Source organism: Ceratotherium simum, chromosome 11 (assembly GCF_057802395.1).
Source record: "Ceratotherium simum simum isolate JZ-2026a chromosome 11, ASM5780239v1, whole genome shotgun sequence".
In the NCBI taxonomy this organism is placed as follows: Eukaryota; Metazoa; Chordata; class Mammalia; order Perissodactyla; family Rhinocerotidae; genus Ceratotherium; species Ceratotherium simum.
In genome coordinates, this window is record NC_141910.1 from 40,094,592 (window position 1) to 40,114,601 (window position 20,010).

The window sequence follows — 20,010 nt, forward strand, 5'->3', positions numbered from 1 at the left end:
GAAGAAGAGAGGAGGGAGGGAGGAAGCGAAGGAAAGGAAGAAGGGAGGAAAAGGGTGGAAGGAAGAGAGGGACAGACAGAATGACTAACAGGAGACATAGTTAAGCACGTCTCAGTATTCTTCCAAAACACTAACGACGTTGCTGCCTCAGGGCCTTTGTACTCCTCCTTCCTTTCTTCTCCAGAAACCCTCGCACCTTACTCCTTTCCTTCATTGAGGTCTCTGCTGAATGCAGAGGCCTTCACTGACCACTATCTCAAAGAGCATCCCATTCCTCTGACCCTGCTTTTTCTTCATACATTCATCAGCACTTAACACATTGTAGACTTACTTTAAAAAAATTATCATTAAATTTTATTTCACAGTTTTGAGGAATACTTGCAGGTATTTTGTAGAATGTCTATATTTACTTTTCAAAGTATCATTTCCTTTTCTCCACTAGAATGTAAGCTCCCAAGATACAGAGACTTCACTTTGTTCACTGCCGTATCCTCAGATAATAGAACAGTGCCTAGCTCATAGGAATTTCTCAATAAATGTTAAATGGCAGAATGAACAAAACAAAAGAATCATAGTCCAGACATAGGAGGAGTTTGGACACAAATTCTAGCACAGGCCATTTTCCAGGGTGCCTATAGATGAGGGTGAATGCAGCTGTCTTCAGAGTGCCTGTCACTTGTCTGGGTTCACACGGCAGAGAACACTGAGTGTTGGCAGAGCCAACAGAAGTTTCAAAGAATGTGTTAATCATCTTGACAGGACCCTGGAAGCCTCCAGAGAAGTGTGGGACACAGGCAGAGCCGTGAATCTTGGCCTTACGCAGGCAAACAACCAGCTATGGAGGTAGGCAGCCACCTCTGCACCTGCCTTTCTCTGGAGCTGTGTCTGGGTGATGGAGCTCCTGGGTATCAGACTGGTGTTATTGCTGGTTTGGGGCAATGATTTCTAGGTCTGGGTGGGGTTATCTGGCAATGGACTTCTTCAGGTGGCATTTGGAGTTCCTGGGTACTTTGGTTCCCTGGGAAAGAACTGATTGACATGTCAGTTCTTTCTGGCAAAGGAGAGGTTGAAATTGAAATGCAGAAGTAATAGGACTCAATGTACCTGCCATGCCTCACCCTCCAGAGACCCAAGGGGGTTCAGGCTTTGGTAATTCAACTGTATGTCATAGAGTATTGGGGTCTTCAGGTTGAAGGCTGGCCTTCAGGCCTGGAAGGTGTCCTTACTGCAGGTGCCTCTATTTTTTTTTTAATAATCAGATAGATTTTTTTTTTCTCTTCCACCAGTGCCAAAATACAAGTTTTTAGGGCCTTAGTTCTTCCAGAATCTGAGACAAAGTGGTACCACTCCAAGATTGGGGGCATCTTTCTCTAGCATAAATCCTGGGTCAGGGTATGTGAAGATAGATACAGGGATGAAGAGGGCCTTAAACTTCCCAAAATGATGGTTGCAACCATTCCTGGTGAGATAAAGCTTTTTTTCAGGAGGCCAGTCAAAGGGGAGATGTGGGAAAGAGAGGAATCAGACCAGAGGAACAGTCTGCAAAACCCAGGGACTGTTTTGTGTCTTTGATGGCTTGAGGAGTTTCCAATGTAGAACCACGCTCATCTTTGCTGGAGTCGGCATGCCCTGGCTGAAGATGTACCCTAGGATGGCCACCTCAGGCTGTCACAACACAGTATCTCTGTTAACGGAGGAGGCACCTCCGTTACGCTGCCTCATCAGCGTATATTGGACCTGTTTCTAGAGAAACAACATTAGTTATCGGGAGAGGGGGTTTCTAAGTTACTGTTCCAAAGAGAATCCAAAAATTCAGTGGCTTAAAGAACAAAGAAGCTGATTTCTCTCTGGCATAACATCTTTTTTTGTGTGTGTGTGAGGAAGATCAGCCCTGAGCTAACATCCATGCCAATCCTCCTCTTTTTGCTGAGGAAGACCGGCCCTGAGCTAACATCTATTGGCACAGCATCTGAGATGAGAGTCTACGTCAGCAAGTAACTCTGCTTCTTGAGGTCATTTTGGGGCCAGGGTCCTTCCTCTTGTGGCTCCTCCGTCCTTTATGGCTTATCTTATCTCCCTGATTGGCTGGGCCATTGCCTTGTCCAGAGTCCAGCAGCAGGGAGGGAGGAAGAAAACCTGTGTCAGCCCACATTTAGCACTTTGAGGCCAAGACCAAGGAATATAGATTGAACTATGAACCCCTTTAAGATAAAGACTGATTAAAAACTCATCTTTGCGTTCCAAAATCCCCAGAACCTAGCACAGTAACTATACATAAAGGAGGCCCAATAAATATATGTTGAAGTTTGTGTTAGTTAAGGTTCTTTTGGTGGCAAGAAAATATTATTGGGAGTTTAGTGGAAGGCTTCTCTAGAATTGAAAAAAAGGAGCTAAGTAATCAAGTCTCAGAAAGAATAGAAACTAGCATAGCTAGCCACAGGGACTTCAGCAACTAGAGGTCATGGACACTTTCTCTAGGAGAATACTCTGGATTCAGCTCTCCAAACCCTAAGGCTGAATATTGATTCATTGAATGCTCCATATTTATAGGCAGGAGAATGCAGCTGTCCCAGGCTGTGCCAGCTGTCAACCCCTATCAGGCAGCCCCAGCCAGGAGCATGTAGGAGAAACACAGACAAGACCTCTGGGTGCCTTGTCAGCGTATATCACACCTGTTTCTAGAGAAGGGAAAACTGTCACATGAATTATTATCCAAATACCTGACCACACTCTGGTTCAGAAAGTCTTATAAGCTTCAGTAGGTGCTGGTGCTCAGCAAAGGAGATGCAGCAGCCAAAGAGTAGGACAGGTTTTCAAAGTAGCTGAAGCTTGGAAGTGGTTTTGAAAACGTGTACAAGTCTGGAACACATGCTAGGCAGTGGTAATCTTGGCAGAGTCCCAATTTGCTACTTTTATGCTTTACGACTTTCCCAGGAGGCTCTGGGAGGTACCATGAGGGTCTGATGAACCCCCACCATAAGTGTGGGGCTATGTGCTTCTAGAGATGCTGAATCTTCTTGCCTTCACCTGGCTGTGCTTGGACCTGAGGGAAGAGTGGAGGCTCAGTCCAGACTCTGTTTCACCACTAAGACCACACCTTGATTTCCTGCCCTTGCCTAAGCCAGAAGCATGGGACCGCCAACTCTGCCAAGCAGTTTACCTATGTATCTCATTCCCGAGGGGCTGACCACTCCTTCCTGAAAGTGGGTGCAAAGAACAACATTATTCCAGAACCAGCCCCATACCAAGAGCCACAACTCAGCTGCCCCAACCCTTCCAGAATTGCCACAGTGCTCTGACTGTACTCTTGACACAAACTGGAGACACAGATATTTTATATTCTGCAACAAGTAATCCCTTATGATCCTATGGCAAGTTAGGGAGAGATGCTAGTTGTAACTATCTCTTTCTCTCTCTGTCTCCCCACTTGGACTTAAGATTAGGAAGACTGCTCAGTTGGTCTCCATCACACAGTGGAAAGGTTAGGAAATAATCTATCTGCACTGAGAAAACTTGGACAGCTTGACTTGGCTGCCTTAGAAGGAATCAGGTACGATTATCTGGCAACTAGCCAGCCTAGATTAGCCAGTCTGACAAAGGGCTTCCCAAACTGGCTTGAATTAATGAGAAGAAAAGGGTTCTGCCTGCTTTCGAGCTCCATTCTTTTCTTCCGTGTGTCCCGGATCCACGGTCCTGTGTAATGATATCTGATGTCCATGTGTGCCATTGGGCTACACCCAATTTGAGTTGCCCATGAAGGCAGTACAAGGCTTTGGGAAGTGTATTGGTTACCTACTGCTGTATAACAAATTACCCCCAAACTTAGCAACTTAAAGGATCTGCCTACAAGCTCACTCACATGGCTGTTGGCAGACCTCAGGTCCTCTCTGACTGTTGGCCAGAGACATCACTTCCTTGCCATGTGGGCCTCTCTGTAGGATAGGTCATGACAGGACAGCTGGCTTCCCTCAGAGTGAGCAAACAAGAGAGACGGACAAGAGAGAGCACCGAAGATGGAAGCCACGGTCTTTTCTTGTAACCTAATCTTAGAAATGACATACCATTGCTTTTGTTGTATTTTATTCATTAGAAGTGAGTCACTAGGTCCAGTCCACACTCAAGCAGAGGGGATTACCCAAGAAATCACTAGGGGGTCATCTTACAGGCTGCTTACTACAGGTAGTCTCAGACATGTGATGCCAGTAAGGGGTTTGTCACTGGTTTGTCAGTTCTAGGAGATGCCAGGACAGAGGCATGAGATATTTATCAAAGTCAAGGACTTGAGGCTAGAGCTAAGGAGCTGCAATGTCAGGGTGGAGAGGCCAGACAGAAGAGGAACCAAAGAATAAATGAGAGCCAATAATAGAGTGGCCTGAGACAGGAAAAGGTACAAATGATTCAATGGGGCCCTGAGGAACCAATTCTGGGAAGCCGGTCATAACTCACAGCTGTTCTCTTACGCTTATGGGGCAGCATCTTGAGGCACGAGGCTGGGCAGAACAGATGCAGGTGGGTGGTGGTACAGTTAAACAAGCTAAGAAATAAAGAGGGTCATTGATTTTCTCTGGGGCAAGTTGATTTTGTAGTGCTTGTGGAACATCCAGATGGAGATGTCCTCTGGGCAACTGAAAAAGGATGAAGGGCCAGTCCTATGGCCCAGTGGTTAAGCTCAGCACGCTCTGCTTCAGTGGCCGGGTTCGGTTCCTGGGCGTGGACCTACACCACTCGTTGGTGGCCATGTTGTGGTGGTAACCCACATATAAAGTAGAGGAAGATGGGCACAGATGTTAGCTCAGGGTGAATCTTCCTCAAGCAAAAAGAGGAATATTGGCAACAGATGTTAAGTTCAGGGTCAATCTTCCTCAGCAAAAAAGAAAAAGGATGGAAGATCTAGAGAGAGCCTGCATGTACAGGGTTGAGAACACAAACACTTAGACTTGGGGGCAGAGATAGGAGCAGGGGCCATCAAGGTAGACTGAGGAACAGTCAGATCCTCAGGCAACTCCTACTAAAAGTGTCTCTAACACACTTACCTTTCCTCTTTGGGACCTGTCATGAACCTGCTACCTTGATTTGTCTTTATATGTTTCTTAAACTCAACTGCATTTTTAAAGAATAAACTTTATTTTTAGAACAGTTTTAGATGTACAGAAAAATTTAGAAAGCAGTACAAAGAGTTTCCATATACCCTACACTCAGTTTCCCCACTTATTAATAACTTACATTAGGATGGTACATTTGTTACAGTTAATGAACCAATACTGATACACTGTCATTGACTAAAGTCCATAGTTTACTCAGATTTCCTTAGTTTTTTAACCTAATGTCCTTTTTCTGTTCCTGGATCCCATCCAGAATACCACATTACATTTAGTTGTCATGTCTCCTTAAGCTCTTTTTGGCTGTGACAGTTTCTCAGACTTTCCTCGTTTTTGGTGACCTTGACAGTTTTGAGGAGTACTGGTCAAGTATTTTTCAGAATGTCCGTCTATTGGGATTTGTCTGATGTTTTTCTCGTGATTAGACTGGGGTTATGGGTTTTGGGGAGAAAGACCACAGAAATAAAGTGCCATTCTCATCACCTCACATCAAGGGGTACTTACTATCAAGATGACATCATTGGTGATGTTGACCTTGACCACTTGGCTAAGGTAGTTTGCCACTTTCCTCCACTGTAAAGTTACTGTTTTTTTCCACTTTTTTATACTGCATTCTTTGGAAGGAAGTCACTATGAACAGCCTACACTTAAGGAGTGGGAAGTTATGCTCCATCTCCTTGAGGGTGGAGTACCCACACAAGTTATTTAGGATTATTCTCCATGGGAGACGTCTTTTCTCCGTATCTGTCTGCCTATCTATCTATCTATTTATCTATCTATCTATCTATCTATCTATCTATCTATCTATCTATCTATCTATCTATCTACCTATCTATCCATCCATCCATCCACCCACCTACCTCCTAACCTACCTATCTATCCATTCAATCATTTATTTATATTAGTATGGACTCATGGATATTTATTTTATACTTTGTGTTATAATCCAATGCTACTTTATTTTTTTTGCTCAAATTGTTCCAGCTTTCGCCATTGGAAGCTCTTTCAGTCGGCTCCTCTGTTGCTTTAACATACTGCCATCATTGTGGCAGTTTTGTTTGGTTTTTTAGCACTTCCTTACTTTCTGGCACTACAAGATACTCCAGGTTCATCGTGTATATTCCCTATCCAAGCTCTAGAACCAGCCATTTCTCCAAAGAGCCCTGCTTCCTTTTATTGGAGAATGGTATTAGAAACTAAGTTCTGAGTACTGGGTGTGCTCAACTTAACTGTATTTTCAACCTTTGCTGTTTCCTGACCTAACGTAAAGTGTGCCATACTTTTGCATAGGCCTACTTTGGTTTCCATTTCGGCCTCCTAATTTCTTTGAATACTTTACTACTCATTCTCTCCTTTGCTTTCTTCCTACATTTAAAGCTGCTCAAATGGGCTTTGGCTGGACTGATGTCCATGGGTTGTCACCACTAGATTCCTTAGTCACATTTACTGCTTCAATCCTAGACTTAAGCTCCTGCAGCCATTTCTTTCCTTCCTAATGTAAAGGTATTTACATTTTGTAAAATAAAACTATAACATTTGCCTTGATTTTGTAAGCCTGTAAAAACTAGAATTCTATAAAACCACTGTTAGGGAATGAGAGACGGAGTGACCCGGACACCCGGGGAACTGGATTGAGTTGGGACCCTAAACCAGAAAAAGCTTGAGTTTCACGAATATATGTCCATTTTCTGTGTTTAATAAAAAGCCTGGATCAAAGGAAAAGGGAGCAGTATTTATCGTGCTTTTTATAATTTATCTCTGCTGCTGCCACCCTGAAACTCAAGTATGGCCAAAAATCCCTCTCCCTTCAGTTTAACAAACACAGACTGAGTTTTACAGAAAGAGCTTTTAAAATAAACACACACACATATATATACAAAAGAAAATGTAAAAGTACAGATTTTTAACAAACAGCATAGAAATTGGGGCTAACAGAGCACAATTTTCCTGTCCTAAAAAAACCATGATTTGCCCAATTTTCATTATTGCAGACCTGGGATTCTTCAAGCTCTCACTTCTGTCTATCACCCTGAAGTGAAGTAGGGGGCCAGCGTTGCTGGGTCTGACAGGAGTCTGAGATCCTTCCAGGGCCTTCCTGGGCATGAGCCGCCATTTGCCCCTCAGACCAGCCTGGGATGCCTGGCCGTCCTGGTGCTTCTCTGGCCCTCTCAGGTTCTCCCCCATTCCCAGCTCACTGACTCCAGCACTCACCTTCTGGGCTTCAAGTCAGCTGGGCCTAATTTTCCAAATGTCCCTTGTGGTGTCCCTCTTTCTCTGCCCTGGAAGTTCTACCCTTTTCTCTGTCCTATGTGGCTATCCAAAGAATACTTGGAGGGTCCTGATAAGCCTGGTTGTATTCTTCCATGGAGCTGGGTCTCTTGCTAGCTTTAGGTGCGGTGTCACCAGTGGCCAGGTGGCCTCCAGAGGCTACCACCTTCTTAATTTTGAGTCTATCCTTTTTCTGGGGTGTGGTCCCTGCTCCTTTCTTCCTATGCCTCCTAGTGGCCCTTTGAGGAAGGTTCCTTTTTCGCCCCTGAAGTGTTCAGTTCTTAAGGATATTTGTTAAACCAAGAAGATTGACCTACTCAAGCTCAGTGACTGCAAAATCCTTTCTCAAATTCTGAATAGGTACCAGGTATTCCAAATAGTTCTCATTTTACTCCTTACAATCCCTCTAACCCCAACTGCTTCTTGCAGTATAAATCACTACAGTTTAACATCCAAAAAATACCTTAAACATCTTAACAAGGTGCTTGCTAAGGCAGAGATGAAATGGGGTGCCCACTGAAGGGGTAACTGGAAATACCAGCCTCTCCTACGTGCCAGGTTGAATATTCAGCAGCTTAGAAGTGAGGGCAGAGTGAACATTCTCCTAGGGGATCCCATCCATGGTCACTGAATCAAATAAAGCGGCAATATTACTTGTATACCTCACATTTTCAGTCTGGGAGAATTGATTGTTTGAGTGGCACCATTAAAATTGGAGTTTCCTTAAGGGTCCTATAAGTAAGGGGATGTCTCAGTAATGTTTAATCTATATAGAATATAAATATCACTTGAGTTGGTTACTAGGGTGAAATCACAATAAACTATAAAATGAAAGTCTTGTCTCATGCTGACTCCGTGGAAGTTATATTACAATTTCTCCCTTTCCATAAGCATCTGTTGCTATTGAGGTAGACCACTGGTATAGCCACCGAGTGTTTGCTAATTCCGTGACACTGTCCAAGTTAAATATAGGAATATAGTTCCCTATAACTAGGGAAGAGAATGCCTTGGCATCATCAAAGGAAACTTGGTAAGCCTATTCTCTTCTTTCTTTGGAGATTTACACTGACATTTGCTCTAATTGTTCTTACAATTTCATCCATCACAATAGAAGCTAGTGAAAGGGTGTAAAAAGCTGCTCAGGGTCCTTTGCTACAAAGATTTTTATTTGTGATTACTTTCCTCTATAAAGGAAAAATCCTACTTAGAAGACCTAAGGCAGCAGCAAATGTTAAGCAGAGGGCAAGGTTTCTCGCAGGCAGAGGAAGGTCCTATCTGGGGATAGGATCTGATGTTGCTCGACCACATGGAGTTGGAGCCGGCACTCGTTTCAGCATTTTTTTGCTGAGCCATAGGCTCTGTTCTCTGACCCAGGCCTGTGACAGGCTTACACCAACCTAAGTGTATTGGCTCCAAACCTCCTTTAAAAACTGCACATCTTCCAGACTGCTGTACCTCTCAGCTTTCCACTAAGAGCGTATTGTTCGCTAACTTGTGAGAACATGAGTCTCAGGGAAAACTGAGGCAATGGCTGTGTTTTTTTGGCCATAGAAGGGTAATGGGATCACATACACCAGAATTGGATTATTTTATCTCCAGTTAAGAACTGGAGAAAAATGGTCTATATTTTAAATCCTGTACCTTGGAAAAAATGCCACTGCTGCTGAAGAGTGTATCAATTATTAAGTGCGGAGCCAATGCTATTTTGGTTGCATCTACAATAAGAAGATCATTTCCAGGAATACCATACGCTTTGCTTCAGTCAACCCCAGCCCAATCTTTCCTCTGAGGCAGAAATAATAGCTGGGCGTAGGGAGGAGGAGGGCTGAGATAGTGGAGCAGGGAAATATTGTTACAGGGACAGAAGGATAAGAACAGCAGGTGTTTTTGAAAGCTGACTCCTAAACTAGTTAATTCTAGTTCATTAACGTTGATAAAGGCAGCTCTCATCTTTGCAGAATGGATAGAACACAGCGGGGAACTTTCATTCATTTTGAAAATGTCTTTGATTTTTCTCTCGGACTGTTTGAATATGTCCTGTGATGTAATAAGGGGTAGAGTCGGGGAATCCCTCTCGCTCTCTCTGCTTGGCTCTTTCACTTCCTTCCTGTCTGGGCTCAAGGCCTGCTTTCCCGGAATGCTTCTCCTCCTGATCTTGAGCACCCAGTCAGGCAGTGGGGTCTCTGAGATGCCAATCCACCTCCAGGGCAACCGCCTTTCCATATTCCCTATTGTTCCTGAGCCAAGACACACAGAACCTTCTGATCCACATCCAATCCTTTCTGGACAGTTTTATAATTTTACTTATTTATTTTTTTTCCCCCAAAGCCCCAGTAGATAGTTGTATGTCATACAGCTGCACATCCTTCTAGTTGCTGTATGTGGGATGCGGCCTCAGCATGGCTGGAGAAGCGGTGCGTTGGTGCACGCCCGGGATCCGAACCCGGGCCACCAGCAGCGGAGCGCGTGCTCCTAACCGCTAAGCCACGGGGCCGGCCCTGGACAGTTTTATTTATCTTTTTGGTAACAATTTTGAAGTGTTTGATTCAATGGCAGATAGTTCTTTCCTTTCAGCCCCTGGTCTGCTTCCACATTATCTCCTTCCTCCAGGGACAGGTATGGGTGGGTGATGGGACATAGACACGACTAGAGCTGATTCCAAGAACTTTTCTAACACATCTGGTAGGTAAGGAATATAGGGGTGCTCAGTGGCCCAGGGTTGGGGTCTGCTAAATGAGTAGAGCTTCTGTAGTGCTTTGAAATGCCAGGAAGCTGGCATACACTGTAGGTACAGTGGGAAAGCAGTGCCAAGATCTTCTCTGCTAGTATGCCAACCATATAACAAAATTGAAGTGGTTTTTCAGAAAGAGCCTGGATTTCCCAAGTTGGTCAATTCCAGCCTCAATGTGTGTATACACTGATACTGCCAATTCAGCACTCAGAGAATATTATTTTAATCAACAGTAATAGTCATTCATTCCTTCACTCAACAAATAGTTACTGAGCTTCAACAAGTAGCCTGGCACTGTTCACCGCTGTGAACTAGACCCTGGGTCCCTGCTCTCAAAGGGAGCGAGCAGAGTCTGGTGGGAGGACAGATGATAAACAAGATATAGGTGGATGAGCAAGATAATTTTTTTTATAGTAATAGGGAATGAAAAAATAGGTTGATATGCTAGAATGGGTGGTCGGGGAAGGCCTCTCCAAGGAAGCGACATCTGAACTGAGAGCTGACTGACAAGAAGGAGTCAGTCACGTAATGCTCTGGAATGTTTCAGGCAGAGGGAGCAGCAGGTGCTCAGCCCCAGATGTAACTGAGCAGGGGGGGAGGCAGGACACAGCAAGGATGGGCCTGAGGAGAAAGAGAATTCGGTAGGAGGATATGTGGGATTTCCTTTCTTTTTTTTAACCTGAAAATATAATCCTTGCACTCCATTAAAAAAAAAAAAGGACAAAGGGTTTACAATAACCAATAACAAGTAGGTCTCATATCTACCCTAAACTTCCCAGTCCCTCAGCCAGGAAACAATTACCCATAACTGTATTTTATGTATCCTTTCAGAAATCTTATCATGTATCCATATCTAAATCCATATCTATATATCTTTAATATAAAGAAGGAATAATTTAACCCACAGCCCAAGACGTAGGCTTTTTTGTTTAGCAATATGGCCTAGAAATGGTTCCATATGAGCCTGTATGAACAACAGCACTAGGTCCATGAATATGTCATTATTTACATAACTAGTCCCCTAATTATGGAAATTTAGGTTGTTTCTAGACTTTTGCTATTGAAAACAACGCAATGATCTTTAAATATACATCTTTGTGAAATATGTGACTATATCTGTAGGATAAATTCCTGGTGTTAAAATTGCTAGATACTAGGTGTGTGCATTTCATTTTATTTATTTATTTTTTTGCTGAGGAAGATTCACTCTGAGCTAACATCTGTTGCTAATCTCCCCCTTTTTGCTGAAGAAGATTCACCCTGAGCTAACATCCGTTGCCAACCTCCCTCTATTTTGTATGTGGGTTGCCACCACAGCATGGCCACTGACAAGTGGTGTAGGTTCAGACTCAGGAACCGAACCTGGGCTGCCAAAGTAGAGCGTGCCAAACTTAACCACTAGGCCACCAGGGCTGGCCCAGGAGGGTGCATTTTAAATTTTAATAGACATGGTCAAATGTGTGCTGAGAATTTTTACACTCTGGAGAAATTGGAGGGACTCTTCTTTATAAATGTTGTGAAAGAGTGCCTTCTGGTTCAGTCTGAAGGAATAACTGTCAACATTCAAAAATAAGCTTAAACGAAGCTCGAGGCTTAAAATTTTTATTTTTACTTTTTTATTATGGACAATGTGAAATAAATACAAAAGGAGCGAGATTAATATAATGAACCCCCATCACCCACCTTCAACAATGATCATCTCATGGCCAATCTTGTCTCATCTATATTCCCATCCACTTGCCCGTGCCCTTGATTATTCTGAAGCAAATATCAGGCATTATATCGTCTCCTCCTTAAATATTTCAGGATATGAAAGTGACTTATTTTTGTGCGTGTGTGTGAGGAAGATCAGCCCTGAGCTAACATCTGATGCCAATCCTCCTCTTTTTTTTTTGCTGAGAAAGATTGGCCCTGGGCTAACATCTGTGCCCATCTTCCTCCACTTTATATGGGACGCCGCCACAGCATGGCTTGACAAGCAGTGCGTGGGTGTGAGCCCGGGGTTCCGAACCCGCAAACCCGGGGCTGCCGCAGCAGAGCGCGCGCACTTAACCGCTTGTGCCACCGGGTCGGGTCCCCCCTTTTCTTCTTAAAAGCAGGAGATAAAACCCTGACATGGAATATGTCCTCCCTGAAGCAGGAGGAAAGTACCATTTTTATCATCAAGGACGGGAAGCTCAAGCTGAGAGAAGTCTGTATAAACAGAACTTGTTAAACAATTCTTATCTTCCTTTAGTCTCCCCACATATTTTAGTTACTTTTCCACAATTGCCTCTCTTTGCTCAACCTAGTATAAAAGCATTTAGGTTCTGCCACTTCTTTGGGTCTTTATTTCCTTATGAAGGCTCCTGTGTCATGTAAAAGTTATATTAAATAAATTTGTATGCTTTTCTTCTGTTAATCTGTCTTATGTCAATCTAATTCTCAGGCCCAGTTGAAAATCCTAAGAGGGCAGAGATAAAATTTTACCTCGCCTATAATGATTACACAGTGACCCTCTCAAAGCTGGAAATCTGATGAAGAAAGTCTTCCTTTTGCTTGCAGAAGAGCATAAAGTGTCCTGGAGCAGAGAAGAAGGCAAGGATATTGGTGTGGGATGGGGATGACATGTCCCTCTGGTGGCTTCTCACCTTTAAGAATGGGGTCCATATTTTGAGATGGTTCTGAGGGCAGTTTAGTGAAAGTTGCAGCTTTACCTTCTATAGGGGTAATTGTGCATGGTGGGAGAAGTCATTAGAGTCTTTCATTTATGTAAAATTAGAGACATTGGAAGACTATGTTTCCATTCAAAAAGCCAACTCTTTAAAGCATCCACTGATTCTGCAGATGCTGAGAAATAAACTGGTGTAAACACAAATACTTGGAAACATCAATCAACAGCAGAGCAAGGGCTTTTTAAAGCAAAGTTGGTAATTAAGCTGCAAGGACCAGCAGTGCCCACAGGGTATTTCAACTTATAAAGTGTGGGGGCAGGATGTTCAGAGTCTCTAAACACATCCAGTCATGCAGTGTGAAGTGTTGGAGGAATCTCTGTTCAACACAGACTCAGTAGTATAAAGGTCACAACTTTTCACTGAATTATTGGTGTTTCAGGTTACTTCTTTTTTTTTTTTTTTTTAAAGATTTTATTTATTTATTTTTTCCCCCCAAAGCCCCAGTAGATAGTTGTGTGTCATAGCTGCACATCCTTCTAGTTGCTGTATGTGGGACGCGGCCTCAGCATGGCCGGAGAAGCAGCGCGCCGGTGGGAGCCCGGGATCCGAACTCGGGTCGCCAGCAGTGGAGCGCGCTCACTTAACCACCAAGCCACGGGGCCGGCCCTCAGGTTACTTCTGATTGGTCATATTTTTAGATGAATCAATTCACTTGTCCAATTTGCATTTATTTAGAACCCAGGAATGAGAATGAGCAGTTTGGGCTACTACAAGCATACATGAAGTGAGATTTTTCCAGAGTCATGCAGTGAGCTATATACCACCCTCATATTATCTCATTTAATCCTCACATCACTCCTTTGATACAGCAATCATTATCTCTGTTCTATGCATGAGAAAACTGAGGCTCAAAGAGGTTAAGGAACTTGCTCCAGGTTACTTAGCAAATAAGTTGTGCAGCCAGGATTTGAATCTAGGGAGGGCCCTAATAACCAGCGTGGACTTTACTGTACAGACAACTTGTAATTTTGTAGATCTTTTAGGTTCTTGAACTGGGGGATGACGATGAAAATGAACAGACGGAAGAGCTGTCTGGTGGCATAATACAGGGTTCACAGAGGGAAAAAAGAACAAGAGTGCAGAGAGATCAGATAGAAGGCTGTGGCAGCAATGCAGGCCCCAGAGATGGAGTGACTAGAGTTATGAACTAGAGAACCTGGTTCCAGCCTTGTCTTTACCATGATGCTGCTGGCCGGGGAACCTCGCCGGGCAAGCAACAGTCACATCTCTGAAGCCTTGTTACTCCTCCCTAAATAATGGGTTGATAAATTAAGACTAGAAAATCTCTCAGTTCTTTCAAACTCTAAAATTCTGCCTGATGCCTTTAAATTTTAATGCATTCTAAATATTTAGATATGAAGACCCAAAATATCATCCAGAATCCAGAAAAGAATTTAGATGTAATAATTCTCCCCATGATCTTCTGTTCAAAGTACAAAGGAATAGAATTGTTTTTAGGAATGCTTTCTAACCAGATTAGCTGGAGACAAGCCAATCATTTCTGCATCTTACTGTTTCCTTTGTTTAAGAAAATGATTTGGGTATTGCTGCTGCAGCAGTAGTTGATGATATTAAAACCAAATAAGAATATTACTCTTGAAACAAATGAAATGATTTAAACCTATCTAAGAAATTTTATGAAAACATACCTAGGAGGCACAAAGTGCATTGTCATCAAATTAATTTGTTTCCTAAACTCAAATTTAATTTAATATGTGATATTTCTTCAATGGGTTCAATCAACAGACTTTAAAGAGATTTTAGAGAGCACAGGAAATAAATATAGTAATGTTGGAGCAAATAATCAACAGAATAGTTGTTCTGTGTTCTGTTGCTTGTGATGCTTCTAGAAACTATTTTTAACAACTCCCTGAGGAATTGGCTCTCGCTGGTGTGAAGCCAGGCTCTTCTCTTGGCTCACATCTGCAAACTTTTCCCCATCCTCATAATTCTATAACAAATCCATTTCCAAGCCCTGATGAGCCCTTGGTCTCCGTGTTTCTCAGAACTGACCCTTCCTCATCTACAAAGATTTAGGGGTGGGGTTTCCATTCCTGGGTAGCAGAAATGGCCTTTTTAGAATAAACCAAGGGGTAAAGGAATCCTCCTGAAAGAAAGCTTTCATCAAGCCATTTCTTTTATTAAAACCTTCAGGGATCCCATTGCTTATAGGATGAAATCTAAATGCTGCAGCTGAGATCCCCATCTTTCAGCCAAGCAAACGCATTAGTTTCTTTACCAATTTTAATCCTCCACATCTGAGATTTTGCTACTTGGAATGCTCTGCTCTTTCTCTCTGGCAGCTCATGACCATCACCTCCTTGGATTCTGTCTTGAAACTCATTTCCTTCAGGATGTTTTACTGGTTTAGCAGTTACTTAGCAAACAAACAACTCCTGTTTTTGAGCTTTAAGTGCTTTTAAGATAAATTATCCAAGTCTGGGGATAAACAATTTATAGAGATTTTCATTCCATAAGAAACCACCCAGAGTGATTTTATTTTGTGAGAGAGATCACTCCAATTTTTAGGTCTCTGCTTTTTCGCTAGGAATCCACACTAGAACCACACTAGCAAAATGACTCTTTATGGTGACCTCTAGTGGGCACAGGACAATCCTACAAAATTATGAAAAGTGAAGGGCAAAGTAAAACCTTTCCCAGTAACCAGCGGGGTTACTCTGAGGTCAGATGACCGCATCCCACCCCACCCCACTCTTATTTTTAATTCCAGTATTTGTTTTTTCATTTAACATAGTTTGCCTTACAACTCACCTGTTTCGCCTCTGGCGAGCTCTGCGTGGGCTGGGCTGCCGGTGTCGGATGTGGTGTGAATTGCTGGTAGCAGTTTAAAATAATCTCTGCCAAGGTGGAACCCACTCCCCAGGCATCCACCAGAGCGCAAGGCAGTTCGCTCTGAGGAGCCTTAAAGGGCTCTTCAAGCTCCGAGGACCGATGCTGCAGCCGGCTTGGGGGTGCACGGGGGAAATCAAGACATTATAAAAAGGAGGATGCAGACGAAGGCAACGGGAAATTCTGTTCTTGCCAGTGGCAAGGCGATTCTCCCCAGACTTTCACCCCACTCTACAGGGAGCGTCACGAGGGGGTCCGGGCGCGCTATACATAGGCGCCCTCTTAGGACTGACGCCCCAGAAAGCGGGGGTTGGGGCCGCTCCTCTGTGTCGGAGGGCGGGCGGCAGGGCGGCACTGAGGCTGGGTGCTGGGGTGTGTGGCCGCCTTCGGAGCACTCGGTACGTGAATCTCCGCGCCGGGAGAGAAAGAGCAAAGTAGGCAAGAAAAGCAATTGCTGGGATGCCTTCTCTGAGAAATCCTTTGGGGTGGTCTCAGAAACCGAGCTGGGCTCCGGATAGTTTCTGGAAAAAGCTCTCCAAACGCCGTCTGTCCCCGCCCCTCAAATCTCGCACCCTAGTCCTCACCCTTCCTTACCCCCCTGTCGCCTCACTTTGGGTGCTGTTAAAAGGGCCCTTGGGGGCTGCCCAAGTCATCCCGATAGCCCGGGGCAGAACGCGGGAGCAGGTACCCCGGCTGCGGGGCTTTGCTCCCCCCTCCAACCGGGGCTCCCCGCTCCTCGCATCCCCGCCTCGGGACCTCTCCCGGCCACTGCGGGCGGGAGCGGGGCGGGAGGACGGCGTCAAGAGGCGGGGAGCCCGAGGTCTAGGGCGGGGCGCCGGGGAATCCCAGCCCGAGCGAGCCCGGGAGGTGCGGGCGCGGGCGGGAAGAGGGCGGCGCGCGGAGGGAGGTGAGCGGAGCGGAGCCGGGAGGCGAGGAGGGGGAACCGCGAGGAGGCCCCACCCCCGCCTCTCGGAGCCGGCTCTTCGCCGCCTCCGAACCCGTTCACTTTGCCTCTCGCCTCTGGACGGCGGCGGGGCGGTTGCCAGAGCCGGGCCAGAGGGAGCACCGGGGACCCGGAGCCATCCCGCATCGGCGCGTCCTCTCGGCGCCCGCACCCCTCAGGAGGGACAGCGCCGCCGCCTTGAAAGGGCACCCCGGCCTCGGAGGGGACATCCCCAGGGCGCAGGAGGCGGCGGCGCTGACAGCCTCGTTCTCGGCCAGTGGGGCGCAGCGCTGGAGCGGGAGGGGACTCCCTGGCCACCTGCAGGTACCACAGCGCGGAGGGAGCGTTGCTACCAGCGACGGTGGGCTGCCCAGGAGGCTAGAGCCGAGGGGCCCCCGAGCCAGCGAAGGGCAGCAGCGGAGCCCCGAGGGGGAGCCGGCAGGACAGCCCGCGGGCCCCGACGGCGCGCTCCCCCGTCGGCCAACGGCAGGCAGACCCCGGGGGGCGGCGGCGGCGCCCTCGGGCCTCGGGGCCTCGTGGCGGCCAGCCATGACCTTCGGGCGCAGCGGGGCGGCCTCGGTGGTGCTGAACGTGGGCGGCGCCCGGTACTCGCTGTCCCGGGAGCTGCTGAAGGACTTCCCGCTGCGCCGCGTGAGCCGGCTGCACGGCTGCCGCTCGGAGCGCGACGTGCTCGAGGTGTGCGACGACTACGACCGCGAGCGCAACGAGTACTTCTTCGACCGGCACTCGGAGGCCTTCGGCTTCATCCTGCTCTACGTGCGCGGCCATGGCAAGCTGCGCTTCGCGCCGCGGATGTGCGAGCTCTCCTTCTACAACGAGATGATCTACTGGGGCCTGGAGGGCGCGCATCTCGAGTACTGCTGCCAGCGCCGCCTCGACGACCGCATGTCCGACACTTACACCTTCTACTCAGCCGACGAGCCGGGCGCGCTGGGCCGCGACGACGCGCGACCCGGCGGTGCCGAGGCGGCCCCCTCCAGGCGCTGGCTGGAGCGCATGCGGCGGACCTTCGAGGAGCCCACGTCGTCGCTGGCCGCGCAGATCCTGGCCAGCGTGTCGGTGGTGTTCGTGATCGTGTCTATGGTGGTGCTGTGCGCCAGCACGCTGCCCGACTGGCGCGCCGCGGCAGCCGACAACCGCAGCCTGGATGACCGGAGCAGGTACTCCGCCGGCCCTGGGAGGGAGCCCTCCGGGTAGGACGCACTGCTGCTCTGCTCGTCCCATCCGTCCTGTCGCGTCTGTCTGTCCCGTCCGTCGGTCCCGTCTCCGTCCTGTTTGCTTCTGGGAGCCCTAGCCAGGCTGGGTTCAGGGCCCAGCGAGGCCCCAGGCGCGGCCAGCCAAAGGATGGGTTGGTGCTTTCTCCTCACCCCAGTTTCCCAGGCACAAGCCGGTTCTGGCCCATATACTAGACGCTTCTCTTGAGGGCGAATAGCCAGGCGTGGGGAGGGTTAGATAGAGATAAATAAACCTCCCATCATTTTAGCTTACTTTTGAGCAAATGGCAACCGGTTAACTAGATTTTAATAAACTTTTAGTGTTAGTATTCAATAATTGAACCTTGGGCTAAGAGCAGTTTGAATTATTTGCCAATTTTGGGTGGTATTTGAATAGATGAAGTCTTGCTATCTGAAATGTGGTCTGCTATACACTGCCCACACATTCTATACACTCTGCATGATATGTGCTGTAATGGAATTGTTGTATTCTAAAGGAGATTAACAACGAGAGACTCTAAATAATGGATGTCTGTGCCCTTTGCTCTCTTCTTTTCCTGCAAAGTATGGAGTTAGCAAAACACCTGTCTGCCGTTTGGTACCAAAGATTCGTGCTGCCACTTTCAGAAGGCTCTGAAGTATGGGGAGGGAAAAAACTGTTACCTTGGGAAGGGAGAAAAATTTAAACTACCTTAAATCTAGAAACAGTCTTGGAGTAGTTAATGTTTTTTCTTTTCACTTGACTAGGGTGACAGGAAAATATTTTCATCTTTCCTAAGGTCGTGCTTACCTTTCTACAGTGATAACATACTTCTGTTTTTAGTACTAATGAGTTTATTTTGCATATTTGGTGGGAGGAATAAACAGAGTAAAGTTGGACTTGCAAGGGAGACACTCTCTTTGGGCACAAACACAAAATCGTATATTCTGTTTTACCTTTGATACTGTTTTAAGATTCCCCCTCCATTCGTTTTTTAAATAAGGTTGCACCTGGTAATCTTTTCCTAATAGGCATGTGCACATTTCCAGTGGTGCTATGTGCCTTGATATTGCAGTGGACTACTTCCACATAATATTCTTCCTCTGGAGAATAAAGATTTTATTTAAGTCTAAGAAGTAGATAAAATTGTCTAGTACCATGGAGTCCATTACTGATATGCCATCTTGGCATGAAATTCAAGATACATGCTTTGAAAGGAAATTCATTAGAAAACTCATTTAGTTTAGTGTATTAGGTTCTAACTGAGTTTTTGATTTTACAGATAAGAATCACTTATTTGGTTACCCCATAAGTGCAATGAAATTAATTTATATACCTAAATACATAAGTGCTCTTGATTCTTCCAGAGGGCTATAGGAAAATGAGCCATAAATGATTGGCCTTGAAATGATTCACTAGTAATTGTAGAATTCTGAGGTTAGTGAAGGTTCAAGATACATTAGCAAAGGAAACAGGAGAACTGAGTTATTAGTACGAGAATTGAGTTATTAGTACGAGAATTGAGTTATTAGTATGAATATGGAGGGAATTGGCTAAATCAGTATGTAAGCAAAAACAGTGAAATAACTGGATTAATAATTTTTGGTTGGGGGTTGGAGGGAGTTTTGGGAGAAGGGGAAGCAGTTTGGGGATCTTTAATGTAAAGCATTTGGAAAGAAATGAGAGACGTGAATAATAATTTTAGGGGGGGAGAGAGAGAGAAAGAAACCAAAAAGAAAGAGACAGATGGAAAAGAGGAAGACTGGAAAAGAAGTGAAGGAAGAAGATAAGAGTAATGCTTCATCTGTGTATATGTATCTTATGTATGTATATAATTCAAGTCAGAACTGTTTCCTAGATACCCAGATATTTCAGGCAAAAGCATGTTTTTCTTGGCTTAATGGCCCAATTTTAAGCTTCACTTTCCGAGTGTAAGTATATGAAACCCAACTATAATCCCAAACAGATAAACTGAAGGATAATGAAGCACTGAGGAGGCTGCACGTTATGGAGCAAGCCTCCCACAGGCCTCCTCCAACCATCAGGGCCCCTAAGCTGGCACTTTGTAGTCTCTCAAACCCTGCTTGCTTGTGGTTGCTGAAATTAGTCTTTCTAAAAAATGATTCTGATCATTTGACCACATTTGGCATCTACCAGATAAAGTCGAAACTTCTTTCTTGGCCTTCAAGG

The 20,010-nt window shown here is 45.6% G+C and overlaps 1 protein-coding gene across 1 annotated transcript in view; it reads left to right on the forward strand.

Annotated features, from left to right (window-relative positions):
* Nucleotides 1-17,104: 17,104 nt before the first annotated feature.
* Nucleotides 17,105-20,010, forward strand: part of KCNG3 (potassium voltage-gated channel modifier subfamily G member 3) — a 38,636-nt gene continuing 35,730 nt past the window's right edge. The window contains exon 1 of the mRNA XM_004436714.3: nt 17,105-17,819. Within this exon, the coding sequence (XP_004436771.1) occupies nt 17,155-17,819 (665 nt within the window). The 5' untranslated portion in view covers nt 17,105-17,154. The remainder of the gene's footprint in view (nt 17,820-20,010) is intronic.